Source organism: Silene latifolia, chromosome 11, assembly GCF_048544455.1.
Source record: "Silene latifolia isolate original U9 population chromosome 11, ASM4854445v1, whole genome shotgun sequence".
Classification (NCBI taxonomy): domain Eukaryota; kingdom Viridiplantae; phylum Streptophyta; class Magnoliopsida; order Caryophyllales; family Caryophyllaceae; genus Silene; species Silene latifolia.
In genome coordinates, this window is record NC_133536.1 from 5,452,889 (window position 1) to 5,479,788 (window position 26,900).

Below are 26,900 nucleotides of genomic sequence, written 5' to 3' on the forward strand. Positions count from 1 at the left end.
ACCTCGGGCCAATGTAGTGAGAGAGAGTACTTAAAGAGTAGAAGATTAAGTTAGAATTGGATACTTTATCCTGTAAACACTAATCCCTATTTGTAGGGATAGATGATGTGGACTTCGAGGTGCTTGCGTGGACATCTTACGTAAGCTTTCCTTGTACGGATGGTTGTGGCGTTGAGAGCGAATTACTCCTGCCAGGATTATGTTTTGTCTAAGCACATGGTCGGCCCTCGGCCTTGGGATGCTTGGCGCTGAGCCTTTGTTGTACCTTTTGATAGCGGATGATACTCGTCTGGACTTGAGTATTTCGGATTTAGGATTGGCCTGGTGATTAATAGAGCGATTTTTTAATCGGTTTCAACAAGGAATTGGGCTTGAATTGCATGCGTGCCCTATCAGTATCAACTACAACGGCGAAAACCTAAGGAAATAAGCGAGAGGTAAATAAGAAAACTGTGGAAGACGGTATACCTTATAAGAGAGACTAATGTCGCCTTACCGTCTACCTCCAACCCCATCATCGCCCTACCGCATGCCTCTATCCCCACTGTCACCCCACCGACCATCGCCCTTCCAAATCGAATTTCTTTTTTTTTCTTTCACCGTTTCATTCCTTTACAACTCAACATAGCCATTAAATTATTTAACGACTTTCTTACAATTCCCATTAAGCGATTCAACAGTTTCATATCATAACTAGAAAATAAAAACCGAGCACATAAAAACCCATTTTTTGTGGGCTTATTAAAGTTATAAGTTAGATTTTAAATTATGAGTTTTACTATGAAGTTTATGAGTTCATTTACCTAAACATTAAATTTAAAAAATTACAATAAAAATCAAAAGCATTTACAATAAAAATAAAAAACATTACCCATAAGCTTAATTAAATTTGAGTTTTGATGGAAAAAAAAAATTAAAATCTAACTTATAAACTTTAATAAGCCCAAAAAAAATACACAGCTAAAAAAAGTTATTTAAAATAATAAATTCAGACAAAATAAGCATATATTTTATAAAAAATAAAGTATGAGATGAGATAGTACGGTAACACAAAATCTCATTATAGACGGCACATATTCGTCTATAACTAAATACGGACCAAATATAATACCACATTCTTAATATGACAAGTAACAAATGGGGTTGTGGGGGCAAAAAATGTTACCACTTTCAAGTTATTTGACTCGTTATATCCGTATATAGCAAGACTAGCTGATCCGGTAAAGTTATTTCCCCCCTAGTCATAGTACAACTATGAAAGACGAAAATGGTAAGAAAATAGTACAACACGCCACCTCTCAAGTCCTTCCTTCCTCCACTCTCACACTACAGTACTACACCTACTATAACTGACAACTTCTACCACCACCACCATTATTACTTCTCTCTCCTCCATTTTTTCTTCTTCACTTTTTCTCTCCTCCATTCCTCTGTAAGCTTTCTCTCTCTAGCTCCATTTTTTCCCTTTTTTTTTTTTTTCTTCTACAACTTTCTATAATTCCTGAATTATGCTTTATTTTTTTAAATTTTTATTGTTGTTTCTGTAGTGTTCTCGTTTTTTATTTTATAGACATTTGCTCGGTTATTATTATCGCAAATTCTTGTTTGAGACGGTTTATTTTTACTTGCGCCGGGTTCTCTGTTTTAAGAGTACCGCGTTATAATGAGATTAAACAAATTCTTGTGTAAAACGATTTATATTAGGGTTATCGTAAAATTAAGTGACATTTTACTTAAGTAGCACTACTGAAAATAACTTTTATATTCGTGTTTATTGTAAAACCGTTTTACTAAGAGACTAAAGTTAGTGGATCTCATAGGTTTCTTGAGAAACCGTCTCCCACTAAATTAGTGACATAACATGGAAAATAAGAAATAAGTAACTCCCTTCCTTCATCATGTGAGACGTCTCTCAATAACGCTATTGAGAGACCGTCTCTCTAAAGTTTTTGTGATTAATTAAAGTTCGTCTTTTTAATGTGCAGTAATTTTTGTACTTGCATTGATCAAATGTTTGTGAATTTATGATTCATAACGCTGTAATTTCCGTGAATTATGTGTAATTTATTGATGTAATTCTCGACATAATTTTCAATTTGGGTTATTAAGAAACCGCTTTTTTTATGTTGCTGACTTAGGGGTAAGGCCCATGTAAGGTTCAATATGGGTAGCTTTTGCGGGACTGGGGGTAATGTTGTTCTTGTTGGTAATTTTTTTTGGTGTAAAGGGGTGATTATGATGCTGACGGGTTTGAATTAGGTCATGACTCATGAGTACCTACTTCCATTCATGACTTTACTTAGCTAACATCTACTTCTTGTTGGTATTGATGTGCTCATTTTGGTGTAGTATTTCGTGTTTTGTGGGCATTTTAGTTTCACCCAAAAATTGCGTACATTTGATCATCACCTTGTCATAGACGAGAGTTTTAAGGTAGTGGGGCGATGTTGTTATAGTGAGTTTTGGTTCTCTTTGTTAACTGACTGGGAAACTGTTTAGAAGGTTGCAGGATGTCGTCTTCAGATGAAGAGGGTGAGATTTTTCCAGAATGTGTCACTGACTACGCGTTTGTGAATCGAGCAGAGGAACATGTTTCATTGGCATGTCTGCCTCTTCTTTTGCGGAAGGATGAGGTTGTTGATAATGGAACTACTCAGGTTTTCTTGTCGTGTGTTTGTGATGAGGGACTCCGAAAAATATACAAGGAAGTTTTAGGATGGAGATATGAGATCTCTTATGCACGGCCTGAAATCTCAGTGCTGTGCAAGGGCAGTGGTTGGACGAAACTTCTTATGCCTAAAAGGTTATACGAGGCTGTATTGAGGTCTGTACTGGTCACCGTCCACTGCCTTCATTTCGTCAAGCATAATCCAGAGGCTGCTGAGGAATACATGTGGTCCCAATTGTCGAAAGTGTTCAGGTTCGGTTAATGATAGGAGCGTATGTTTCTTTCTATTTTTATTTCATGTTCACCGGTATTCTTAACACATCTTTATATAACTGTGAATTTTGCAGTAGTTATGAAGTCGCCCCTTTTGAAAATGATTGTATTAATCATATATCCCTGATTAGAGATGCTGCTGACAGCGACCCAATCTTGAAGGATTCAAAGGTATTTGTTCTTTGTAAACTCTATCCTTTTAACTGATGTGATCAGGGTTCAGCTGAGATGAGCGTAGTGGTGACTGGTGAGTGGATACCATTGTTGTCAGAATCGCGATTCGATCCAACGATTCTACGATTTTACGATCCAAAAATGCTTGACCGATCCTGGATCCTACGATTCTATCATAGTTGTAGAATCTTACGATCCTATTAATTTGAAAATTTCTAAAGATGGGATCATAATACGATCCTACGATTTTACGATCCTACGATTATATTCCATAATAAAAAAAATTAATACATATTTTTATAGAAAGACACCGTAAAACCCAAATTTCATGTAAGTTGTTCATACAATGATACTAAAATCATTCATTACCAATATTTTAAGAATAAATATTAATAAATAAATGTTTTAATTTTCAATTATATTTTTTTATCAAATAAAAAATCATATTTAGTGAGTTTGTAGAATCTTGCGATTCTACGATCCGATTCGATCCTACCCTCCCCATCGATCCAAAGTAGAATCCCGATCCTGACAACATTGGTGGATACCTAACCTTGAAGCAGTCAATCATCATTACTAAGGGCCTATCCTAAACGTATAAGATACTTAATTTAAGAAACAAAAGTAGAAATAAAGTTTAGATACGTTTAGTGTGTTTGAACTACTTTGAAGTATTGAGTGGATTGTATATTTGAGGCCTTGCCAGAGTTTTGCTTCCAATATAGGAATATAATGCTGCTCATTTATACAACCCGTGATCAAGCTAGCTGTCAGTTGCATTTGGATTTCTGTTTTGTTTATTCCGTTTCTGATGAGCATGAATTTATTTGCCTAGTTTATACAAAGGATTCTATCAGGAGAGCCAATGGAAACAGATATGCTTAAACTGGTTAGTACAAGGCTGCGAGCACAGTGGTTTTTGCATCATTTTTAAAATATGGTTCAAATCTATAGTACTATCTGTTTGTGTCCCACAGGAAAGTGTTCCAGCAGAAAGGCCAGAATTTATTGTTGATGAGGAAATATATGATGATTCTGAGGATGATGAAACGAGTGATGAAGAGGAGGTTCTTTTTGATACCTGTTGCTCATTTTGTGACAATGGCGGAGATATTCTTTGGTAACTACTCTTGTTTTGAATTTCTGGTTAGCAATTTATGGATGTTGACTACTCGTCTGCGGTCTTCAGTGTGTGTTTCTTTTAACTGTTTTAAGTGCTATAGCCAGATAGCTGTAGACTGCTGCTTTAGATGTACTTCTATTTCATGAGATTATCAACAATTCTTGTCTTCCTATGTTATGAAAAAATTGTCCTAGAGTCACATTCGCAAATTCCTTGCCATAATGTTCTAGCAAAGTATAGTAAGATGTTTTAACTCAGTTCCAATATAGTCTTTGTTTGACTAGAAGTCATTTTTTACGAAAATGTATTCAACCAATCACCCTCTGGCTAAAATATTGTTTTGAAACGAGTTTTTGGAAAATGTGTTTTTGGGTGTAAATCTTTTGAAGTGAGGTAATATGGGAAGTTCTTTATAGTAACTTCTTTAGAAAAAGAACCGTTACTTTGGAAAATAGCAAAAAGGAAGGAAGAGCATACTATTTGAGAATGGAGGGAGTAGGTACTTTTTAAATAAGATATGACCAGTTAGCAAATCCATGGATCAAATATTAAGGATCTAAAAAAACATCAGTCACAGACGCATCTTGTAAATTGTAGAGTCCGTTAGCACAATCTGTTAGACTGGATTTATGAGAGATACGAGAAGCAGAGGACCTCGGTGGCTGCATTTGATGTTGTTAGAATGTCATGTTGCACTCCCTCCGTTCTCAATCTATGGATTCAGACCTTTTTGTCCTTAAGATTTTAATTAGGGATCATTTTTAAGTTTTTATGACTTGTCTCTGCTTTCTGCTTCACTTATAAGACGGGGATACTTTAAAAGAGGATCTACTTACAATTTCATCTCTGGTTGAACATTTTGTTCTTGGTTAAATTTCGTTTCTACTTTCCTTTATAATTATTCTTAGTTGGATAGAAGTGCCTTCACGTGGACCCAGGGGCGTGCCCACACTTAGCTAAGGTGTAGCATATGCTACACCAAAACAAAAAAATTCCTTGAGAAAATCCATCTTTGCTACACCATTAAATGTCCATGGTTGACTAGTTTTGTATTAGTTTAATGTCTTTTCTATTTTTCAATACCCTATTCCATAATGCATTCTCTACCATTAAATAAATATTTAATGAAGCATTAGTACTCCCTAGTTGATTAGTATGAATTATTTGTTTTAATTGTCTATCTAATTTCCCCTGTATCTTTATACAAAGAAAAATAATGGAGGCCATATATTGAGTGGTAATAATAATAAATACCCAAAATCTAGAAGATATCTAATACTCGGTCATATTCATTTCTTTACCTTTTCTATTATTTGTGAAAAATATTTTAATCAAAGGTAAAAAAATGATTGAAATGAAGGAAGTAGATATGTCTCTAAGTTTAATACTATATAAGTTATTCAACCTTCTGTCAAAAAAAAAAAAAGATTCATATTTTGATTTGTTATGCTTTAGCTTAAACTAGTTATGGCGAATCTTGAATATCATAAGATGGGGGAATTGGGAAAACTATCATGTTAACGTCAAAGTTATTAGCTACAAATCACATTTCACTTCATTTATTTTAAAGAAACAAATGTGCTACTCTAATTTTTGGGCTAAATTTTAAGGAAAATTGTTTATTTTTTTTATCAAAAAATGTCTAATTTATACTAGACGACTAGATATATATGTGCAATAGCTAACCAAATACTCCGTAATTTTTAGTGCGTTATAATATTGCTACACCATACGAAAAATTCTGGGTCCGCCCCTGCGTGGACCGAGCATCAAGGTAGATGATTTAGAAGTTCTAGTTTAACATTGTCCCCAATTTACTAACAAGTGGTTCTTATCAGTAGGTTCTTGTTGATGATTTTATTTTCTTTATGCGTCATTTTAACAAAATGAATGTTTTCCATATGAATTCTTGCTTCCAAATAGTTGTGAAGGAAGGTGCATGAGGTCGTTCCATGCTAGTAGACAAACTGGAGACTCTGGAGAAGAAATCTGCGAAGGTCTTGGCTTCTCTGAAGACCGAGTCAAGGTAAGGCAACCATATCTTAGGTTCTTTAATATTATGTGCATAAATCATAATGGTCTAATGTGCTATATTGTGCAGGCTCTTTCCCAATTTATCTGCAGGAACTGTCGATATCAGCGACATCAGTGTTTTATTTGCGGAAAGTTAGGGATATCTGATTTAAATGGTAATGTAGAGGTAAAACTTCTTCCTTCTTCAATCTTTTGTTATATTATAACTCTTTTATTTCCCTTCTTCTATTCTTTCATTTATCGTTGCGTACCTTTATGCTTCTGAGGATTTCATGTGATTGGCTTGACCCAACTTGTTCTTTCTCCTTGCATAACATGGTTTCTAGAATATTTATACAAACAATGAAGAGTATATCTTCTCAACATGACATGATATTTGAACGATCAATGAAGTATATCTTCTCATGATAAGCGTACTTGTGTACTGAACCTCTAGTTAATGATGTGCTCTCCTAGACTTCACATCCTAATTATCGAGAATCTTCTCTATGCATTATGATAGCAAAGTATCATCATGAGGATAATAGACCTTCACTAGTCTCACTTTCCAATTTTCATAGAATCAAACAATTTCTTTCTTTAATACTGAACCAGTGAACCTCTCTGGTTTATGCAATTTTTAAAGGGTCCCTTGGAAAAGAAAATTAGTTTGTAATTCATACGTTTCCTCGACCATGGTAATAGAGATAGGTCGTCGATGCATGATCTCGTTATTGGTGCCACAAATACGGCTGTTATGGCCTTGAAGTATGATTACGGTAACCTCTAATCACTACTTTGTCGAGGCACATGCTTAATGCCATATGCTCAAACCTTCATTTACTTCTCTATATATCTTATTTTCTTCTCTCAATTGGTGGGATAACATTAATGTTGGAACAATTTTCCAAGGTTGCCTGAGTCCATATGAATACTCCACATTCGATATGCGGCACACTCTTGATACTGTTAGATATGCCGATTTTAAACAAGGGCCATGTTAGAATACGCTTGGAACATATTTATTTGCAACGAGTTTACTTTTTTCTCAACCTTTCTTAATATGGCTACTTTATGTGTGTGGCTCGTTTAAAAATCAAGGACCTCAATTATAAGGAGTTTTTTTATAAGCCGCAGCTTGCAACGCCCATCAGCGTCTTAGTATCGGACTATCTGTTGTTCCACATCTTTCTTGCAGCTTATTATCTTACACTTTCTTTCAGGTTTTCCCTTGTATTGTTGGCAATTGTGGCCGGTTTTATCATCCTAAATGCGTTGTCAAAGAACTGCAGCAACAGAATGATGCCCAGATAGAGAACCTGGAGGAAAAAATAGTTGCATTGGAGTCTTTTGTTTGTCCTGCCCATAGATGTTTTTCTTGTAATCAACTAGAGGACAGAACAGTCCCTGAGATGCAGTTTGCAGTCTGTAGGCGTTGTCCTAAATCTTATCATAGGAAATGCTTACCTAGGTAATAAATTTTTTTACCACTCCCTTAAGTCCCTCCCTCATATTTATATTGTTCTCATTTAACTTTGATGGTCAAATAATCAGTTTTGACCTTAATTTTTTCATTAAAATAGCTTACACCTTTTTAAAACGATAATATATGTAAGTTGGTTGTTTTGACGAATCAAATGTAACCAAAATAACGTTGTATCACTACATATTTTTTGGAGTAATTAATGGTCGATCATCGGTGGACCACTAAAGTCATAGGGGACTATTAAGTTGGGATGAAGGTAGAATTACTTATGCTATATTAACGTGTCAAATATCAAGAATTTTAACATATTTATACTGAGTTGTGTTTACCTGATGTTGCAGAGAAATTATGTTCGATACTGAAGCCGTGGTGGGTATATTGCCAAGAGCTTGGGATGGTCTTCTCCCAAAACGTATTTTGATATATTGCCTGTATGTTTATCTTATTTTATAATCGTTTATACATTCCTGAATGTCTAAGATATGGTCTTGATTCAATTTCTCTGGTTTTTTCGATGGACAGGAACCATGAAATTGATCCGCACCTTGGCACTCCATTGAGAAATCATATATTATTTCCTCCCCTAAAAGTGAAATTGCGTAATACAGAGAAACCTTTGTCTGGATTGCCTGTTGAGCTGAAGAAACGAAAACTTGATCATAGCAATCCGCTGCCTGAAACTGTTGTAAGAAATACCCAAAAGCAAGCTGCAAGTGAGCCCGGTAGGCTAATTGACAAACATAGGCATGATTTCATTTGCGAGAAAAAACCGTCTGCTATCAAGCCTAGCAATGCTAATAAATATAGTCAGAAACTTGTTGCTTCCCATTCAGCTATGCCTCTCACAAAGAAGCAAGGCCACTCCAGTCCTGTTGTCGACATTGAAATTGAGAGAAGGTAACTGGATAATTTTTTATAGTTCTGCTTTGTTATGGTGTCATGTTGGCCCCTTTTTCTGTAGATCAGTTGTAGAGTGTTTGGGTTTTATAGGGATCCGAGATTTGACTCGTGGATAAGAAACCGTCTATAACTTGAAACTGAACTCATTCATGTTGGCTTGCTTGTTGTTTCAGTAAAGTTAAGTACTGGGCACGGTGGGTAGTGGAATGTGGAAGTAACATAAATTGAAACCTCTATACTGTATTTTCCATGCAGGATAAATACCCTGATTGAGAAAGTCAACTCTTCGTTCAATGCGGGTGACTTCATTAAGCAGAAAAATGCAACTTCTAAAAGCTCTAATAATATGATAGACAAGAACCTGACGAAAGGAAAAGTGGAAGGGGCTGTCAAGGTATGTTTTTTAATTTTTAATAGTACTAACTGTATGTGACTTTAACTGAGGCATATCGCATACTCCCTCCCTCCATCTTTCATTTGTTCTCCTTAATGGTTTTATTTTTCCAGTATGATTGTCCAAAATTCCTAACTAGTCGGCAGATGTTTATCTAATAGTCGCTGACTCCTGTTATTATAGTACATTAGTTATTACCTCGTATCTCTTACCATAAAGACGCAACTCTTAACAAATGTATAATGTTCAGTGAGATTGTGGGAAGTCTCAGGGATCAATATAGTTTTGACATTCTGACTTTGTTTTTTGATACCAACTATTGCAGGCCGTTCAAAATGCCCTTCAAAAGTTAGAGAATGGTGCTTCTATTGATATTGCGAAGGCTGTCTGTGATGTTGATATGCTTCGCCAATTGCCAATATGGAAGGTTTGGGCTGCAAACAGCGATCTTGTCTTTTATAATTACTCCATCTTACCATCCCCTACTTTCCTTATTTGGCTGTCCTTATCAAAAAACTTTCGATTTTGTTTTCAAGTTTGTCCTACTTGTGAACCAATAATTTTCAATGCCATCATTTGAATGTTCACCAAGAAGTTTAATTTGTTTAACTCAGCCTTAACTCCATTGTCTCTCGGACTCTCTCCTCCATTCGGAGGTGATGGTGTACAGTTGTTGGTGGTTTTGGTTGGTTAGGTAGTGGTGAATGTTCCGTGTTGTGGGTCATTCAAAATTGACAGTTGCTATTGCGGAATTCGTTTTAGGTCTCCGTATAAAATCTCTACTCTATAGTTAAACACTGGATAATGTTGTTTTTGTTTGGGTATTGCAGAACAAGCTCAAAATCTATCTTGCACCCTTCATGCATGGCATGCACTATTCATCCTTTGGGAGGCATTTCACGAAAACGGAAAAGCTTCGTGAGGCAAGTGCTTTCCCTCTTAATTGATTTTGCAACACCAAATCAGAAAAGCTTCAAGATGCAAGACATTTTAGATAATTTTTCTGATAAAACTTTGTGCATAGTATAAACAGGATGTATTATTGTTGTAAAACTGAATGAATGTACAAGGTAATGACCTATGTATTTATACAAGATGAATGCTAAGCCTATGGGTATATATTTTCTATAATTACATTATATGAAGAATCATAAGATAATTGATATTGCTTGATTTTAGGAGGAGATTGATTGTCTTGCTAATTGTGTTGATTATGTAATCTTTGCCTTATTTGGGAGGATTGTAGGATCATGGTTAATACATAGATCTTTGATTTTTCTTGCGAGCAAAACTAATAAAATGATTTTATTTTTTAGAGTTCAAAGCTTTAATTAACAAATGAAGTATGTCAATTCGCATGCCGGCCTCTATTGTTTATCATGCGGAAGGTGTGGAGAACACTTGTGTAAGTTTGCACACATGTGATATGGATAGAAAAGAATTAGTTGCTAAAAAGGGCTTTAAATCATGATAATAAAACAACTGAAGTTGGTGTAGAGATGTAACTCCCCATGGACTCACATATCTCCTAGTAGCTCCTAGTCCTAGAGAGCTTTCTTAGGAAACTTGATAACCGATCTCTTGTGTGTATTGATTGACACTTTCTTTGACGCGTGCATATATATTATGGTGCCTAAATGGAGTATTTAGCTAGTTAACTTGAATTAAAATGTATAATTATAGCTCTAAGATAACTTCATTTCCCTATGTATTGCATTTAGTACATTATGAAAACCCTAATCGATGTAATAAGAAACTCCTCTTTTTTCAATCGATGTAATAAGAAACACCTCTTTTTTTTGCTCGTTAGTAAACAGTGTAGTATCTTAACTTTCAACACTCTTTTTGTATGAATACCATTTTCGTGAAACAGATTATTATGATACATGCTCCAACAACATGATTAAGTTGCTTGGGCTATTAATATGATATTGTTACCGAAGTTAGTATCTACAATTTTGAAAATTGTAACCCTCTGACTCTGTGAGTCTTTAAGGAACAGGTTCTATGGTATCATTACTGGTGATTAGGGCGTTGTCGTCTGCCTATATGCCTCTTCAGTTTTGCTATTGTAACCAAAGAAAAACAATCTCGAACAAATACTTAACTTTTAATTCACTTGCTCTTCCACTCCCATCTTCCAAAAAAATTGAAGATCTGAATTGATTTTGTGAAATTTCACTGATGAAATGTTTTGTTTTGCAGATCGTGGATAGGCTCCATAATTACGTCAAAGATGGGGATATGGTGAGAGCTCGTTTCTTAATCTCTGTTCCGTTTCCTTAGCTAATTATAACTTGAGACCTTAAGAAAAGATTTGCTGAAGCATAGTAGTTCCTCCCTTATATAGTTATATATATATATGCTTTAGTAAAATGAAACATCTGAAATACTTCCAACCAAGCTAAAATTGCAGTAACGCATTCTAGCAGTGGATATGGCTGGTAGTTTCGGTGCCAGTTTGTAGTTTGTGTCAAGCACTGAGCTAAACTGTAAGTTTTTGGACCATTCCAGATAGTTGATTTCTGCTGTGGTGCTAATGAGTTTAGCTGTTTGATGAAAGAAAAGCTGGACGCTGAGGGGAAGAAGAAATGCTCATTCAAAAATTATGACCTCTTTCCAACCAGGGTAAGATATTATGGGTCATTTCGGACGGTGTGGTTATGAACCACAGTTCAGGAAAATTAAGGTTCTATGGTCGTGTTTATTGTCTTTCTTGTCAGTTGTTATGTATATAGTAATTTCAGGTTTGAGATTCGTTATTCTGGAACCGACATCATTTCTGGGTCAAATGGTTTCGGGTAGGTCATTATGGACCGGTCAACAGCAGACCAAACTCCCAAAGCAAAATTCAGGCAGGGTAGCGGTGAATCAAATTGACTTGGGTTTTTAGGTCATTGTTTGGGGAGTGCTATTCAGGTCTAATTCCGGTCATTCGTTTAGGGTCAGTAATGTCTGGTTTATCACCCCTCTGTCAACTTAATCATGCTGTCCTTCAGTCTCATCCATCCCGAATCCCGTTACAGTTCTAGTGTCAGGCCAGTTAACAGTGGTACTAGATTGATTGGGAAGAATAATGTCTCCAATCAATTGCTTTCTGAACCAATTGACAGTTCTTTTTTAAAACTAGATGCATATTTCTGGAACCTTTTTGCTTGAAGAGATTCCTTCCTGAACAGGCAAAAGAAAAACTTCGGAAGTTGATTACTAAGGCTGTTGTCATGTAGTATTGCCGCGTGATGAATGCTAATGCTGTTTGCACTTTTATGTTAGGGTTTGTTTTACCTTTGAAATAAGTAACTTAGTTACACTAGGGGCATGCTTAAACCTATTAACCCATTTGGTACAGTAGTAGGTGTCGAAGATGCAAAGTAATTGACTGTGACCTTGCCAACCCAGTGGTTCCCTATATTGCTTGGATGTTTCATTTCTTCAGTGAAGTACTCAAGTACCCACGTTGGTTTAGGAGACGAGGATGCACACGAGTATGATACTGTAGACTGAGTCCGAGTAAACTTAATGTTGAATTTGCATTTAAGACACGACACCTTTGTGTCTTTTTTTGGCTCCTTATGGCAATGGTCCTTGTATTTCACAGTTGCAGAGTTGGATAATAACCAACGGTAGGACTACTTTACCCAAATGTTTCTCATATATCATTAAAATCACAGATTTATTTGATTTTAAAATCAAACATTCAGTTTAGTAATTTAGAAAACTTAATGTAGTCCGTACTAATGTACTATGCTATAACCACGTGAAAGACGTGTTTCAGCTTGAGCTGAAGTACTTAGACTCCCCTTCGTTGTTTTGTGATCGAAAGGTGTGTGCTAAGTAATTCTCGTTATCATGTTCTTTTCTTCTAGAGAATGTATTAACTCAGCTATTTCCCGTATATAACAAATTGGCAGAATGATTTCAACTTTGAGCAAAAAAATTGGTACGATGTTGACCCGAGAGACCTGCCACGAGGTTCTCAACTGGTAAGGATAGTAGGATTCAATTAACTTTTACCTTATTCCAAGTTGTTTCTCTCCTTCACAGTGGATGCTATAACCTGACCTTTGTGTAGGTTATGGGACTGAATCCTCCATTTGGATATAAAGCATCACTGGCGAACAAGTTCATTAACAAAGCTCTCCAATTCAAACCAAAGCTCCTGATTCTTATTGTTCCGCCAGAGACTCAAAGGTTCTGGTTCTAATTCTCTCTGTGTTTTTGTATTCTCTCTGTCGTCTGTCTTGTTGACTATTCTTCCGCCCTCTGTTTGGACCGATGGATTAGGAGGGAAAGGGAGGGAGACAATTTTTCTCGTTTCATTAGTAGGTACTCCGTGTATTCAAGAGAAATAAAGGGATTCGTTTTCTCTCCTACACTCTACATTATAAAATTCATTGAACATATGAAAGATTTAGAAGGAAAACGGCATACCTTCCCAGTTCCCACCCTTTTTCCGTTTCAATTGAATTCAAACAAACCCTTAATACTGTATATATGCTATGTTAGGCTTGATCGCCGGAATAATAAGCATCTCAGGTACGACTTGCTGTGGGAGGATCATAATCTACTTGCTGGAGAGGTTCGATATCAATATTACCTCATTCTTTACTTGTTTCTCGGATGATGTCATCTTTTTTTTTTTTTCCTTCTCCTGACAATTGATTGTTTGTGGTTCAATAAATTCAGTCATTTTACCTCCCTGGAGCCTTCGGCGCGGTAGACAAGCAAATTTCACAATGGAACAACACTACACCTCCCCTTTATCTTTGGAGTCACCCTGACTGGACTCGGAAGCACAAGGAAATAGCTAACCGGTGTGGTCACTCTTTTTCTCGTGATAAACTACCTGAACGTCGACCACCCTCTCCAAAGCATTTTCCGGAAGAGCAGCAGGATGCTCATGGCGATTTCAATACAAATACATAGTAAGTACAACTACTAATGAGGTTTATTACGATTTAGGATCGAGTTCTATAAGAGATTAAGTGAGCTTACATCATAAAATTGATTTTTGTGTGCATGGTAATCTTCCCACAGCTTGGTGGATGACATTCCTGAACCTATGAATGCTGGAAACATGGTTACGGGTAACATCTACGGCCAAGATAAGAGCAATGTCTATGATTACAATATGAGTAATGCCTATGGCCACCATATGAGCAATGTTTACAGCCCCCCTAGGAGCAATGTCTTCGGCCCCTCGACAAGCAATGTCTACAGCCCCATCTACAGCCCAATGAGCAATGTCTATGGCCCCTCTACGAGCAACGTTTACGCCCACCCTATGAGCAATGTCTACAGTCACAGTAGTCACGCACTGGACGACTATCACAATACTCCTAGTGTCGAGGACAAATATATTGATATACCATGTGTTCCTGAGCTGACGGACGTGGGAGGACAGATGGGAAGAAACTTGAGTGGAAGGGAAAACGTTACATACTTGCGCAGCGACAGTCCTCCAGAGGATATGGAAATCTCCCCTACCAATACCAACCTCAGACGCAACATATCTTGAACCTGAGTTGGCATTTTGAAGTTTACCGAAAACTAATGTAAATTGGAGCTCCATTTTGTCGCTCCTGCACTTAAGTTAACTGTCACCCCAGATGGGCAGATCGCCTGGGGACACAGTGTATCTCGAGGTTGTCTTTTTAACAAAGAATCCTTAGTATTGGCTGTGTTAATTGTATGCCCTAATTCCGGATCCAGTATGCTATCTATATAACAAATTCACTTGGATCATGCCAGTTTTCCAGCAGCATTATTACTAAACCTGCAATATTATTTACTTAAATACTCGACAAAGGTACTAAATAAAAAGTCGAGCATTTTTGAGCGAATAGCCTGTGATTTACGATATCCTAGTGCACCCCTAGGAATGCAGTGGCTCGAATTCAGGCAAAATCAGATTGTTTCACAAAAAAAGTATACTCATAATATATATAATTAATTAATTGTCCAAAAGAGCAGACATCACTTTCTCCTCAAATGGAAAGTGATTAAATTTATGGAATTTCAGATAATTTACAAAGTTACATTCTTCTAAGCTCTGTAAAAGGGTAGATTACAGGCACATAAACGAGTGATTAGCGAATACATTTGCTTTTTTTTTGTCGGAGACTAGCCATCTCTAAGGCTGGCTAGCTGCAACAAGGTGACACCAGGTTCCTGCTAAATTTCCTCCTCGTAATTGAGGGAGTTAAGCCGTCTAGACCTTTGATCAAGTTCTGCCATGACACCAGGTTCCTGCTTTTTCCGTTGCTTTGATATGGTGTTTGTCGTCATTGACCCAATTTTATCAAAAGCAACCTGACCAACAACAACATCAACATCAGAGCCTTAATCTCAAAATGATATGGGGTCGGCTGATATGAATCATCCTTTAGAACCGTTCATGGGCGAACGTATACCTCAAAATGCGAAAATATAAAAAAAGAACCTCAAAATGCGAAAATATAAAAGCAACCTGACCAAATTAGCAAGAAATTAGGAACTTTGGTCCTTGCAAAGTCTCCTAGTACAGTACACAGCCAGGTTTCATGCAAAACACAAGTATTCGTCTCCCCCCGGAGCTTTAGTATGATTAGAGAAACAATAGTTTTCGAATGAACTCACCGTTAGTAAATCATCCGGGTCAAACATGTGGTGAGTAGTTTTCTGTAAAATGTTTATCACATCACCAACTTGATGCGCCAGAAGCAACTCGTCCTCTTTCATCTGCAATTTCATTCGACAACTCTAATCACTCGCCAAACAACTTGTCACAGCATTACATTTCGGTTTTAGACTTTATCCGGAATATGTGGCCTATACTGGCTCAAAGTACGGTCACCATAACTTTCAGAACCTTAATACCTTAGCCACGAATCACGATGTGGTATTATGACCCAGATTTCATACCATGCAGGACATGCAGCATATACGGCTTTACAGCGAGTAAAAAAAAGAAACATTCGGAGTATTTAGACTACTAGAAGGAAAATGATGGTCACCTTAAATATTGCCAAAGCCACGTGAAACAAAACTTTGGCTCCTTCGTAAAAAAGAACATCCCACACTCGCAAAGCTGTCTGAAAAGTAAATAGCAAGTATTAACCGTCAGTGAAAGAATGGACTCAGTAGGCAAAAAACCGACCTTGATGAGAAACGGCAAAAATATTAATCAAACCTCTGAAGGCAAGCTCTTTGAGAAGAGGCATAAGAACCACTCGGTGGCAACAAGGGAGACATCAAACTCTAAAGCTTCCAGATGAGCAGCTATCCTGCATTTTCCTTTTCAAAAGTTTAATAGAATACCAATACACGAGTCGAAAGACACAGTAAGATACCAAATTCATTGGAAAAAATGGTACCCGGGACAGTTTTTTGCAAGTAGGTCTTGGAAAACCCTCTGCTCAACATGGCATCCTGATAGATTATTCGAGTAACAGTCGTTTACTAGAACATCTTCCAGTAGGACAGCTAGCATCCAAAAGGCATCTTCTTCTGTCTTCATAACAAGTAATAATAATGCTGCAACATAATTTAAACCCTGCAACAAGAAATAAGCAAGTCATTGGCTATAACAGGAGTTTCGACTTTTAGGCATTTTCAAAACTTTCCTCCGTTTAATACAAATATAATGCCCCGGTCTTTCCTTTAAAGGCAAGATATATAAGAAACAGGAAGATGTGTAAGCGAGATGAAGGAAGGAGAGAATGAAAATAGTTTGCACTATATAGCCAAAAAAATACTTTTGATGATCACCTGACAGTAACCGACGTAGGAATCACGAAATGAGTATGCAACAAGAACATGCCGGAGAGCTGCATGGCCCTCTGTCAAATCCAGCCACGGGTGACCAGGAAATGTTCGAGGCAAATCCTACAAAGGTACGAGAAACCAGTGAATAAAGAGGTATCAAAATTCTTATGCTTAACCAAGCTTAAACTTGCTCAAAGATATTCATGGCAAATATACACAGTAGAAACTGAATGACAAGTCATATAGTTTATGAAGTTCATAAAAATGCAAGATTATAGTACTCGAGTAATTAGACATTTGCTGTCATGAATTATTTGATGGTGCATAAAATACAGTGGAATGGGACAAACAAATTACTCGTACTAAGAACCACTTGAATGCAGGCCTCGCAGGATGACGAGTGCACAAGATATTTCTACATCATTTTCAACTAGCGCAACTATTTAGGAAACAATTCTTAAGTAAATAAGCCATTTCTAATTCTCTTTAAATTATGTTTCCTTATTTATGGGAAATTATCCCCTCAGTTTTACAGAATAAAATTCTAGTTCTCTCATTATTTTTGGTGTACATGACAGGGTACAACGGGAGTACTAATTACCAACGGACCTTTTCTATTTAGGGCGCTTCATACTACTACCAACAGAATTATACAGCACATCAAATCAAGAAAAAACATTGACATCAACTACTTTCCTCTGACAGCTGTGTTACTCAGAGTCAGTTACAAGTGTCGAACAGTCTAACAAGGGTGTGTATCCAAGCGTTGGACTCGATTTCTAAGTGCCATACCATGTAGGATGGTTGAGTGTCGGACACAGGAACAAGAATTAATATGAAGACTCGGAGTAACATAGTCTAACACTAGTTCTAGATTTCATGTTCGTATATGAATATATGATAACAAAACCAGTAACTATGTAATCAAGCCACACTGTGATATGCTTGTGCAAAACAGAAAAATCTAACATCAAGAACAAGACAATTTCACATTGCAATGCACAGGAAGCATTTCTTCTAAACTGAAAATTCAATTACACGAAATGGTGGTTTTAATACCACCAAGCTCCTAAGGATCCATATCTCAATGAAGACACATAAGAAACTTCAATGAAGATATAATACCAGTATACCACTAACATATTACCAAATGCATCATAACCAATTAAGATTATAGTCACTAAACACACATTAAGACGATATCATCTACCAAATAGTCTTCTAACAATCATTCAGCTACAATATTCTACCAAAACAATGCATCGAAAAAAATGCATTAAGCTGCACAAAAAACATATGCAACAATATAACCTAGTAAGCACACAAATGAAATCAAGTGATCAAACCCTAAACCCTAAAACAACCAAAAGAAATGCATCAAAAATGCGAAAACAGAAAACCAATCAAACCCACTTGAGCAATCATTCAGCTTAAGTATTCTACCAAAACAATCAACCACAATGCTTAAACTTCACAAGACATTGCAACAATAGCATCAAAATATGCCAAAGCAAAAAAAACCAGCAAACCCACTTGATCAATCTGTTTAGTCGCAGGAGTCGACATGCCCTCAGTAGCCTTAATAAGATCATCATAATAACTCTCAGGCACAGTAGATTTCTTCTTAGCAGCACCCGATAACGCAAACCAAATCTTAGGCCTTAAAACAGGAGGAATTCCCTTCCTAATTAATCTCTTCAGAGTAATAGCATTAGTTAAAGCTGATAACTTAAGAGAAGCTTTAAGAGTCGACGAAACATGAGTATGAAGATACCAATTAGCACCTTTACTAGCTTCTAATGACCACCAAACCCTCCCTTGTTCCCTCACTTTTTCCCTCACCTCATTCAACACATTCACATCATCCACATTTCCTTCTACTGTAAATCCATATATATCTTGGAATTTTACTGTCAAATTCGCCCGTCTTGTATGAATACTTGGCCTATAATTTATAACATGAGATTGATGCTCATATCCTAAATTTCTTCTACTTTCTTGTGTCCCAAACATTTCTTTGTCTCCTATACATACAATTACAATGATACAAATAAATATACTCCCTCCTCTTCGCTATAATCTTCCTATTCGACTTTCTGAGGTCAAATTTCGAAATTTTGCCCTTAAATATGCACCAATATGCTCAAAAATCAGAATTAAAAGATGGGATCAACCTAAAATTCTAGAATTGATCAAAATGTTGCAACTTTGACCAAATTTACTCAAACTTGCTCCAAATTTTCAAAACCCACAATTTTACTCCCTCCGTTTCACTATAATCTTCCTGTTTCGACTTTTTGAGGTTCAAAGTTTCGAAATTTGACCTTAATTTTGCTCCAATTTGCTCACAAATTAGAATTGAAAGATGGGATCAACCCTAATACCATAGAATTGCTCAAAATTTTGCAACTTTGACAAAATTTTCTCAAATTTGCTCCAAATTTTCAAAACCCACAAATTTCTAGCTGAATTACAACAAATGGGTACACAAATATACAATCTTTCAACCTAAAACACACAAAAAGAGCTCAAAAATCACATAAATTAGAAGAACACTAAATCAAAGTAAGAAAGATTACAACTTTCTGCACTTTTCTTTCACCTTTCCACAAATATAATCAAACAACAATCAAAACATAAATACCCACAAAACTAATATGATTAAAACACAAATCCCATGAAAAAAAAAAAAGAGGATTTTGGGATAAATAAATGGGTATTTTACTGATTTTAGATCAAAATTGAAGAGGGTTTACATTGAGAGATAGAAGACAAAGAGGGATATTCAAAGAGAAGAAAATGGAGGGAGTATAGAGAGAGAAAGATGAGAGGAAGACACGAATTAGATTAGAGAATCTGATTGATTGTCTTTGTGTTTGTGTTGACACTGCCCACTACTCAGTCTCATGTACACATCTACATCTAATCTCACTTCATTTTCATACACCAAATCACCATATGATTTGTTGTAAAACCGTTTTATATTAAACTCGTTGTCGAAATCGGGTGAGATCTAGTTGATTGCAACTTGAAAATATTTATTGGAAACGAGTTTGTGGATTCATCGATGTTTTATTTTAGAACTGTTCTATAGTAGATTTGTTATCGAGATGGGGTGAGATATGGGCATCTAGTTGATTGAAACTTGAAAGTATTTATTAAAAACGAGTTTGCGCACTCATCAATGTTTCTTTTTCTACACGTATAAAATTATACACATAAATTTGAGCCCTTTTGGGAGATCGTACCGGTCATGTTTCTTTTTCCACCACGTGTTTGATGTCGCTTCATGAATTGTCGTATTCGATTTCAGCCCTAAATAACAAGTATTCATCTATTTTTAAGGAGTACCCGATTTTTGTCCGAGAATCGTTTATCGCGTACGAGTAGCCTCAAATGTCATCTATTGATTCTCAAAATTTGTGTGCCTACTTTATCTAATTCCATGAACTGTTCATATGATTTACGGATATTTTTGTTCCGGGACCTTGAAATCCCGAAAACAGTGTATTATACACTTAAATTTGAGTCGTTAGTGAGGTCGTTCCGAGTCATATTTCCTTTTCTCTCAGTTTTTCTACCACGTGTCTATGGTCGGTTTATGAGTTACTGTATTCGATTTCGGACCGAAATAACAAGTATTTATCTATTTATAAGGAATACCCGTTTTTTGCCCGAGAATCGTTTATCGCGTACCAGTACCCTCAAATGTCATCTACTGCTTCTTAACATTTGTGTGGCTACTTTATCTGACCCGACGAACCGTTCGTATGATTTACGGACATTTTTGTTCCGAGACCCTGAAATTACGAAAACTGTGTATTATACACATAAATTTAAGCCGTTTAGGAGGTCGTACCAACCCATGTTTCTTTTTCAACCACGTGTTTGGGGTCGCTTCATGAGTTGCCCTATTCAATTTCAGCCTTAAATAACAACTATTCATTTATTTTTAAGGAGAAATCGAATTTTGTCCGAAAAATGTTTATCGCGTACATGTACCCTCAAATGTCATCTACTGCTTATCAAAATTTGTGTGGCTACTTTATCTGACCCGATGAACCGTTCGTATGATTTACGTACACTTTTGTTCCGGGACCCTGAAATCCCGAAAACTGTATATTATACACTTAAATTTGAGCCGTTTAGGTGGTCGTACAAGGTCATGTTTATTTTTCTCTCAATTTTTCTACCACGTGTTTGGGGTCACTTCATGAGTTGTCGTATTCGATTTCAGCCCTATATAATAAGTATTTATCTATTTTTAAGAAGTACCCAACTTTTGTCCGAGAACCGTTTATCGCGTACCGGTACCCTCAAATGGCATCTACTACTTCTCAAAATTTGTGTGGCTACTTTATCTGGCCAGAGGAACCGTTCGTATGATTTACGGACAATTTTGTTCCGGGACCCTGAAATCCCGAAAAACCGTGTATTATACACTTAAATTTGAACCGTTTGAGAGGTCGTACCGGGTCATGTTTCTTTTTCTCCCAGTTTTTCTACCCCACGTGTTTGGGGTCGCTTCATGAGTTACCGTATTCGATTTCAGCCCTAAATAACAAGTATTCATCTAATTTTAAGGAATACCCGATTTTCGTCTCATAATCGTTTATCGCGTACCGGTACCCTCAAATGTCATCTACCGCTTCTCAGAATTTATGTGGCTACTTTATCTGACCCGAGAAATCGTTCGTATGAATTACGGATATTTTTGTTTCGAAACCCTAAAATCCCGAAAACTGTGTATTATATACTTAAATTTGAGCCGTTTGGGAGGTCGTACCAGGTCATATTTTTTTTTCTCCCAGTTTTTCACCACGTGTTCAGGGTCGCCTCATGAGTTACGGTATTCGATTTCAGCCTTATATAACACGTATTCATCTATTTTTAAGGAGTACCCGATTTTTGTCCGAGAATCGTTTATTGCGTACTGGTACCCTCAAATGTCATCTACTACTTCTCAAAATTTGTGTGGCTACTTTATCTGACCCGAGAAACCGTTCGTATGATTTACGGACGTTTTTGTTCCGGGACCTTGAAATCCGAAAACTGTGTATTATACACTTAAATTTGAGCCGTTTGGGAGGTTATACTAGGTCATATTTCTTTTTCTCTCAGTTTTTTCTACCACTTTTTTGGGGTCACTTCATGAGTTACCGTATTCGATTTCACCCCTAAATAAGAACAGTAGGTCTCATGAGAGATGGTCTCCCACTAATTTAGTGGGAGACATAATAGGGAAAAAAAGAAATTCAGTGGATCCCTCACCCCATCATGTGAGAGGTCTCTCAATAACTCTCTCTGAAGTTGAAGTATTCATCTATTTTTAAGGAGTACGTACCCGATTTTTGTCCGAGAATCGTTTATTGCGTACAGGTACCCTCAAATGTCATCTACAACTTCTCAAAATTTGTGTGGCTACTTTATCGGACCTCATGAATCGTTCTTATGATTTAAGCACTTTTTTTTTTCGGGACCCTGAAATCCCGAAAACTGTGTATTATACACTTAAATTTGAGCCGTTTGGGAGGTCGTACCAGATCGTGTTTCTTTGTTTCTCAGTTTTTCTACCACGTGTCTGAGGTCGCTTCACGAGTTACCATACTGTATTTGATTTCAGCCAGAAATAACAATTATTTATCTATTTTTAAGGATCGAATTGAGTTACTGATTTTCGTCCGAGACCCGTTTATCGCGTACCAACACTCAAATGTCATTTGTTGCTACTCAAAATTTGTGTGGTTGTTTTATCTGACCCGAGAAACCATCCATATGATTTACGTACATTTTTGTTCTGAGACCCTGAAATCCCGAAAACCGTGTATTATACACTTAAATTTGAGCCGTTTGGGAGGTCGTACGGGGTCATGTTTTTCTTTTTCTTCCAGTTTTTCTACCACGTGTCTGGGGTCCCTTCATGAGTTACCGTACTCGATTTCAGCCTTAAATAACAAGTATTTATCTATTTTTAAGGAGTACCCGATTTTCGTCTAAGAATCGTTTATCGCGTACCGGCACCCGCAAATGTTATTAGTTGTTTCTCAAAATTTGTGTGGCTGCTTTATCTAGCACGAGGAACCATCCGCATGATTTATGGATATTTTGATCCGAAACCCTACATTCCCGAAAACCGTATATATACAATGTATCATACATTTGGGGTCGTATTCATCTAAAGTTCTATTATGTAGTATTTTGCAAAAGAATACTCCAAATTCAATAAAATCTTATTGTTATGTTTACTTTTTTTGTTGAACTTGTAAAACTAACTAAATTTATATACATTTTCATTAAGAAATGTGAATATGATGGTCCTAGCGAGCAGGTAGAATTAAACGATTATAGTCTTGTAGACAAACAATTGACAACTACAACGACGAGAACCAAATGAGCGAGATGAAAGGAGTATAATATGAACATTGTTTTTTTTCACTATATTAGCATAACATTTCAATGTACGCAATGTATATGATCACTTGAATATGAAATAGAGAATCCATAACATCATAATCACAGAAACATGCTATACAAATGACTACGATCCAATCCGATCCAATCCGATCCAAATACTCTTATAGTACAACCTTATTATTAAGAGTAGTACAAATAAATGAAGCATTAGTATCCAAAATAATGAACTCAAGGGAGAAAAAACAAGAAGAATAATGCCTGGCCTTCCCATGTACGCCACCACCTAATAATAACCAAAGTTCCATGCTACATGAAACTACTCTATAACACTACCTAATTAATTTGGATGACAAACTTAAACAAACACCCACATAATGGAGTTGTTAAACCCTTGTCAACCCTTACAAAATCACAAATTTTCATTTATGACGCGTAATAAGCTTGTGATGTCTCACAACCAGTTAAAAAGTAATGATAAAAAAGCAAATATAACAACTAACTATGGTACAAAAGCAAAATCTATCAAAACTAAACATAGTTATAGGTATATATATTCCCGACCAGCTAAGCCAGTTGACATTTGTGGAAACGATGATACTCACTTTGTATATATAGTGGTAGTGATCTATCTTCATCATATTCTTTCTCTAATTTGCTTGCTTGATCTTCTCTTCCATTTCTTCAAAATATTTTTCTTAGATAATATAATATGAAAATACATAGGTATAGGTATGTATTCTCGACCAGCTAAACTAGTTGACATTTGTAAAAACCTCGAAACTCACTTTGTATATATAGTAGTGATGATCTTCATCATCTTCTCTTCAATTTTTTCATTATATTTTTCTTAGATAATATGAAAATAAAAACATAAGAAGGGTTTTAATAGGAAGGAAGGGAGACAAAGAAGTGAGGAAAAGAGTGTTCCTAAGAAGAAGAGCATTTTGCGTTGAAGATGTAATTTCAAAGGAAGGTTTTCATAGTATTCACACGTGTTTCTTCCTTGTCTTTCGCTTAAAAACATAGAGTCAATGGTTTTTAAGAGAGGACTTTAATGTCTATGCCAAAAAAAAAAAAGGACTTTAATGTCCTCATGGGAGACATCAATTAACTATTATTTATTCCATGTATATGTTTAATGCAAATTTATAGGATATTTAAAAGTTTATTTGAAATGGATATATAATACACATTTTCTAGATCCGAGATCCAACCAGTAATAAGCATTGATTCGTGTTAGAAAAATGGTATTAAATTTGTTTCACGCTTATAATGATCTTCAGAAGGTTTACTAATTTTTCAAATTTTATTTTATTATTAACATATTATTGTTGTTTATTCCTATATTATTACTCTTTAAGTTTATTTAGTGAATAATTTTTGAAGTAATTTAATTGGTAAATAGTATAGGAAATAGGATGATCAACTATTTAAGTTTTGTGAAAAAAAAATGTTTGTTAATAACTCAACAAATTATTGTTAAAATGGATTATAAGTGTTAATAGAAATAGATATGGTACCATTGAGTGACGCCTTATCGTATTAATTTGTTTATATGGCATTAGAAAAGACGATGGAGATAAGTGACTTAAAAACAAGATACGTAAAAGGATTCTTGTTCAATCACATAAAGTCACATATCACATTATATTACACATATAAAACCAAATTTGATTTAAAGGATTTGTTATACGATGATTAAAACAAGCCTTGATTTGAGGGAACAACTTAGCTCCAAATTTGTTACTTTCTACAAGTGGGTCCATCATGTTTTTGCCAAGTTAAGGATTTGAAGAAAAAAAAATGAAAAATTCAATTTTATATAGCCTATGGTACTAAATTTTTTGCAAATTCTCATTTGTAACGACACTATTTCGTCACAAGCGTGTGACATCTCATAAGGAGCAAGTGAGAGAGTAAATGGAGAGGGCATGTGAGAGGTCACAACTATAGGGATGGCAATGGGTAGGGTCTGGGTAGGGTCCACCTAGATCCGGACCCGGACCCGAGATTTTCCATTTGGACCCGTACCCGATCCAGACCCGCAAGGGTCTAAAATTTGAGGATCCATACCCGGACCCTATGGGTAAGGGTATGGTCTGGGTCTACCCGCGGGTCCGAGTTTTAGCCACTTTAATAGCAGGATTAACAGCTATGGAGTCTATAATATTAAAAAAAAAGGTCATACTACTTTAACATTATGAGTTTATTAATTTCTATTGTACACTACCAAATCCAATATACATACCAACGAGATTAAGAAAGACAAAGAAGACCTAAATTAATTTTACCTCCAAATACATGTGAAAGAATCAAACTCGGAACCCTAAAATCAATACCGTACTTGATAGCCGTCTCCATCTGACCATCGCTGGCTGCCGTTAATAGTGATTGTCGGTCGCCGCCTATTAGAGAGATGGTTGTCAGTGGAGTATCAGTGCTGTGGTGGTGGTTTCCTTGTGTCAGTGGTGGAGTGGTGGTATTGTCAGAAGAGTTTGGTTGAGTTTTATCACTTTATGGGATGAGGGAAGAGAAAGAGACTTTAGTTGCTTTGGTTTCTACGGTCTGCCAGTATGAATTCAGAGAAGTTGTGATTTTTTTTTTAATAAAGGGTCTAAGGGTCGGGTATGGGTCTCATAACTTGACCCTTAATTCCGACCCAAAATATTTTCTTAAGACCCATACCCAGCCCATACCCATTGGGTTTGAAAAAATGAGACCCATACCCGACCCATTAGGGTCCGACCCTCAGGGTCTGGGTCGGGTCCCCGACCCACTGCCATCCCTAGTCACAAGCTTGGGACGGTCTGTAAATTTTTAAGTAGATAGTTTATATCCTCTATCTCATTTACGTGTTTTATCTTGCGTCTCATTGTCTCTTCATCTGACATATGTAAGTATTAATCATTACGGTATAACAAAAAGGTAAATCTCATAAGAAAAAAGTAATGAAACATAAGATCAGATACGAAAATGGGGTTAAAAAATCCGCTTAATAAGCGTACCTTAAACAATACCCGAGCAAAAAAAGGTACTACATTTATATTGTGTTTAGAGTATCGTAACAGAGGAGAGAATGAATTTGGAAGTAGTTGAGGAAAAAAAAAAATGAAATAAGATTTTTCTTTTTAATAGCTCTGTTTTGATTAACTTAACCTATAAAATAACAACTACAAATGAAGCAACAATTTTTTATTCATTTCATATGATTGATTTTTCACAAATTCTTGTTTTAGGGGGACAACTCCGTTTTAAACAAAAAATATGGTCAAATAGACACCAAATTAGATGACAAATTGCCTAAAAAATACTCCCAACATTTTGTCCTTACTATCACCATATCGCAACAATTCAATCTGTTTTAGACATAAAATAAATATTTCCGTCTGAAGTAAAACCGATTATTAAAAGTTGCAATGGTTTAGGTGGAGACAAAGTTAAAGCGTGTTTGGCCATACTTGACTACTTCACCATTCGACATTTATGTTTGTGTAATTTAAGTATTGAAAATAACGCTATTGAAAGATCGTTTCTCTAAAGTTTTTGTAATGTTTGTAAGACGATGTTTCAAAAATGTGATTCGGTTTAACAGTGATAAACTACTACGTATATCAGTAAGGTTCGACAAAATATCGATCACCAAGGTTTAGGAGTATCTTCTCCACTCGAGGCAGAGCTTTGGTAGTTTGATTTCTCCTTATTACTCGAC

At 36.1% G+C, this 26,900-nt stretch overlaps 2 protein-coding genes across 3 annotated transcripts; one reads left to right on the plus strand and one right to left on the minus strand.

Annotated features, from left to right (window-relative positions):
- Positions 1–1,239: 1,239 nt before the first annotated feature.
- LOC141610764 (protein ENHANCED DOWNY MILDEW 2-like) lies at positions 1,240–14,773 on the plus strand. Of its 2 annotated transcripts, none has more exons than XM_074429019.1 (20): positions 1,240–1,432; positions 2,500–2,920; positions 3,016–3,112; positions 3,951–4,004; positions 4,093–4,235; positions 6,162–6,264; positions 6,340–6,438; positions 7,475–7,722; positions 8,079–8,168; positions 8,260–8,634; positions 8,893–9,031; positions 9,357–9,458; positions 9,862–9,954; positions 11,237–11,278; positions 11,546–11,659; positions 12,943–13,014; positions 13,104–13,222; positions 13,538–13,610; positions 13,718–13,956; positions 14,069–14,773. In XM_074429019.1, the coding sequence occupies exons 2-20, from the start codon at positions 2,511–2,513 to the stop codon at positions 14,547–14,549; spliced, it is 3,093 nt and encodes a 1,030-aa protein (XP_074285120.1). In that variant the 5' UTR covers positions 1,240–1,432; positions 2,500–2,510; the 3' UTR covers positions 14,550–14,773. The 2 variants fall into 2 exon arrangements, with proteins under 2 accessions (XP_074285120.1, XP_074285121.1); XM_074429020.1 differs by having other exon boundaries at positions 2,503–2,920.
- Positions 14,774–15,132: 359 nt separating this feature from the next.
- LOC141610765 (uncharacterized) lies at positions 15,133–19,730 on the minus strand. The gene is made up of 7 exons (XM_074429021.1): positions 18,311–19,730; positions 16,781–16,897; positions 16,387–16,565; positions 16,203–16,296; positions 16,027–16,104; positions 15,650–15,751; positions 15,133–15,343 (listed from the first exon to the last, which is right to left on the minus strand). The coding sequence occupies exons 1-7, from the start codon at positions 18,788–18,790 to the stop codon at positions 15,206–15,208; spliced, it is 1,188 nt and encodes a 395-aa protein (XP_074285122.1). The 5' UTR covers positions 18,791–19,730; the 3' UTR covers positions 15,133–15,205.
- Between the last annotated feature and the right edge of the window lie 7,170 nt (positions 19,731–26,900).

Coding starts and splice junctions, on each gene's coding strand:
- LOC141610765 (XM_074429021.1), bottom strand. CDS start 18,790: ATGTTTGGGACACAAGAAAGTAGAAGAAATTTAGGATATGAGCATCAA. Junction 16,297..16,386: donor CTTGCAAAAAACTGTCCCGG/GTACCATTTTTT, acceptor AGGAAAATGCAG/GATAGCTGCTCATCTGGAAG. Junction 15,752..16,026: donor TGGCTTTGGCAATATTTAAG/GTGACCATCATT, acceptor ATGAAATTGCAG/ATGAAAGAGGACGAGTTGCT.
- LOC141610764 (XM_074429019.1), top strand. CDS start 2,511: ATGTCGTCTTCAGATGAAGAGGGTGAGATTTTTCCAGAATGTGTCACT. Junction 8,635..8,892: donor GACATTGAAATTGAGAGAAG/GTAACTGGATAA, acceptor TTTTCCATGCAG/GATAAATACCCTGATTGAGA. Junction 11,279..11,545: donor ACGTCAAAGATGGGGATATG/GTGAGAGCTCGT, acceptor GGACCATTCCAG/ATAGTTGATTTCTGCTGTGG.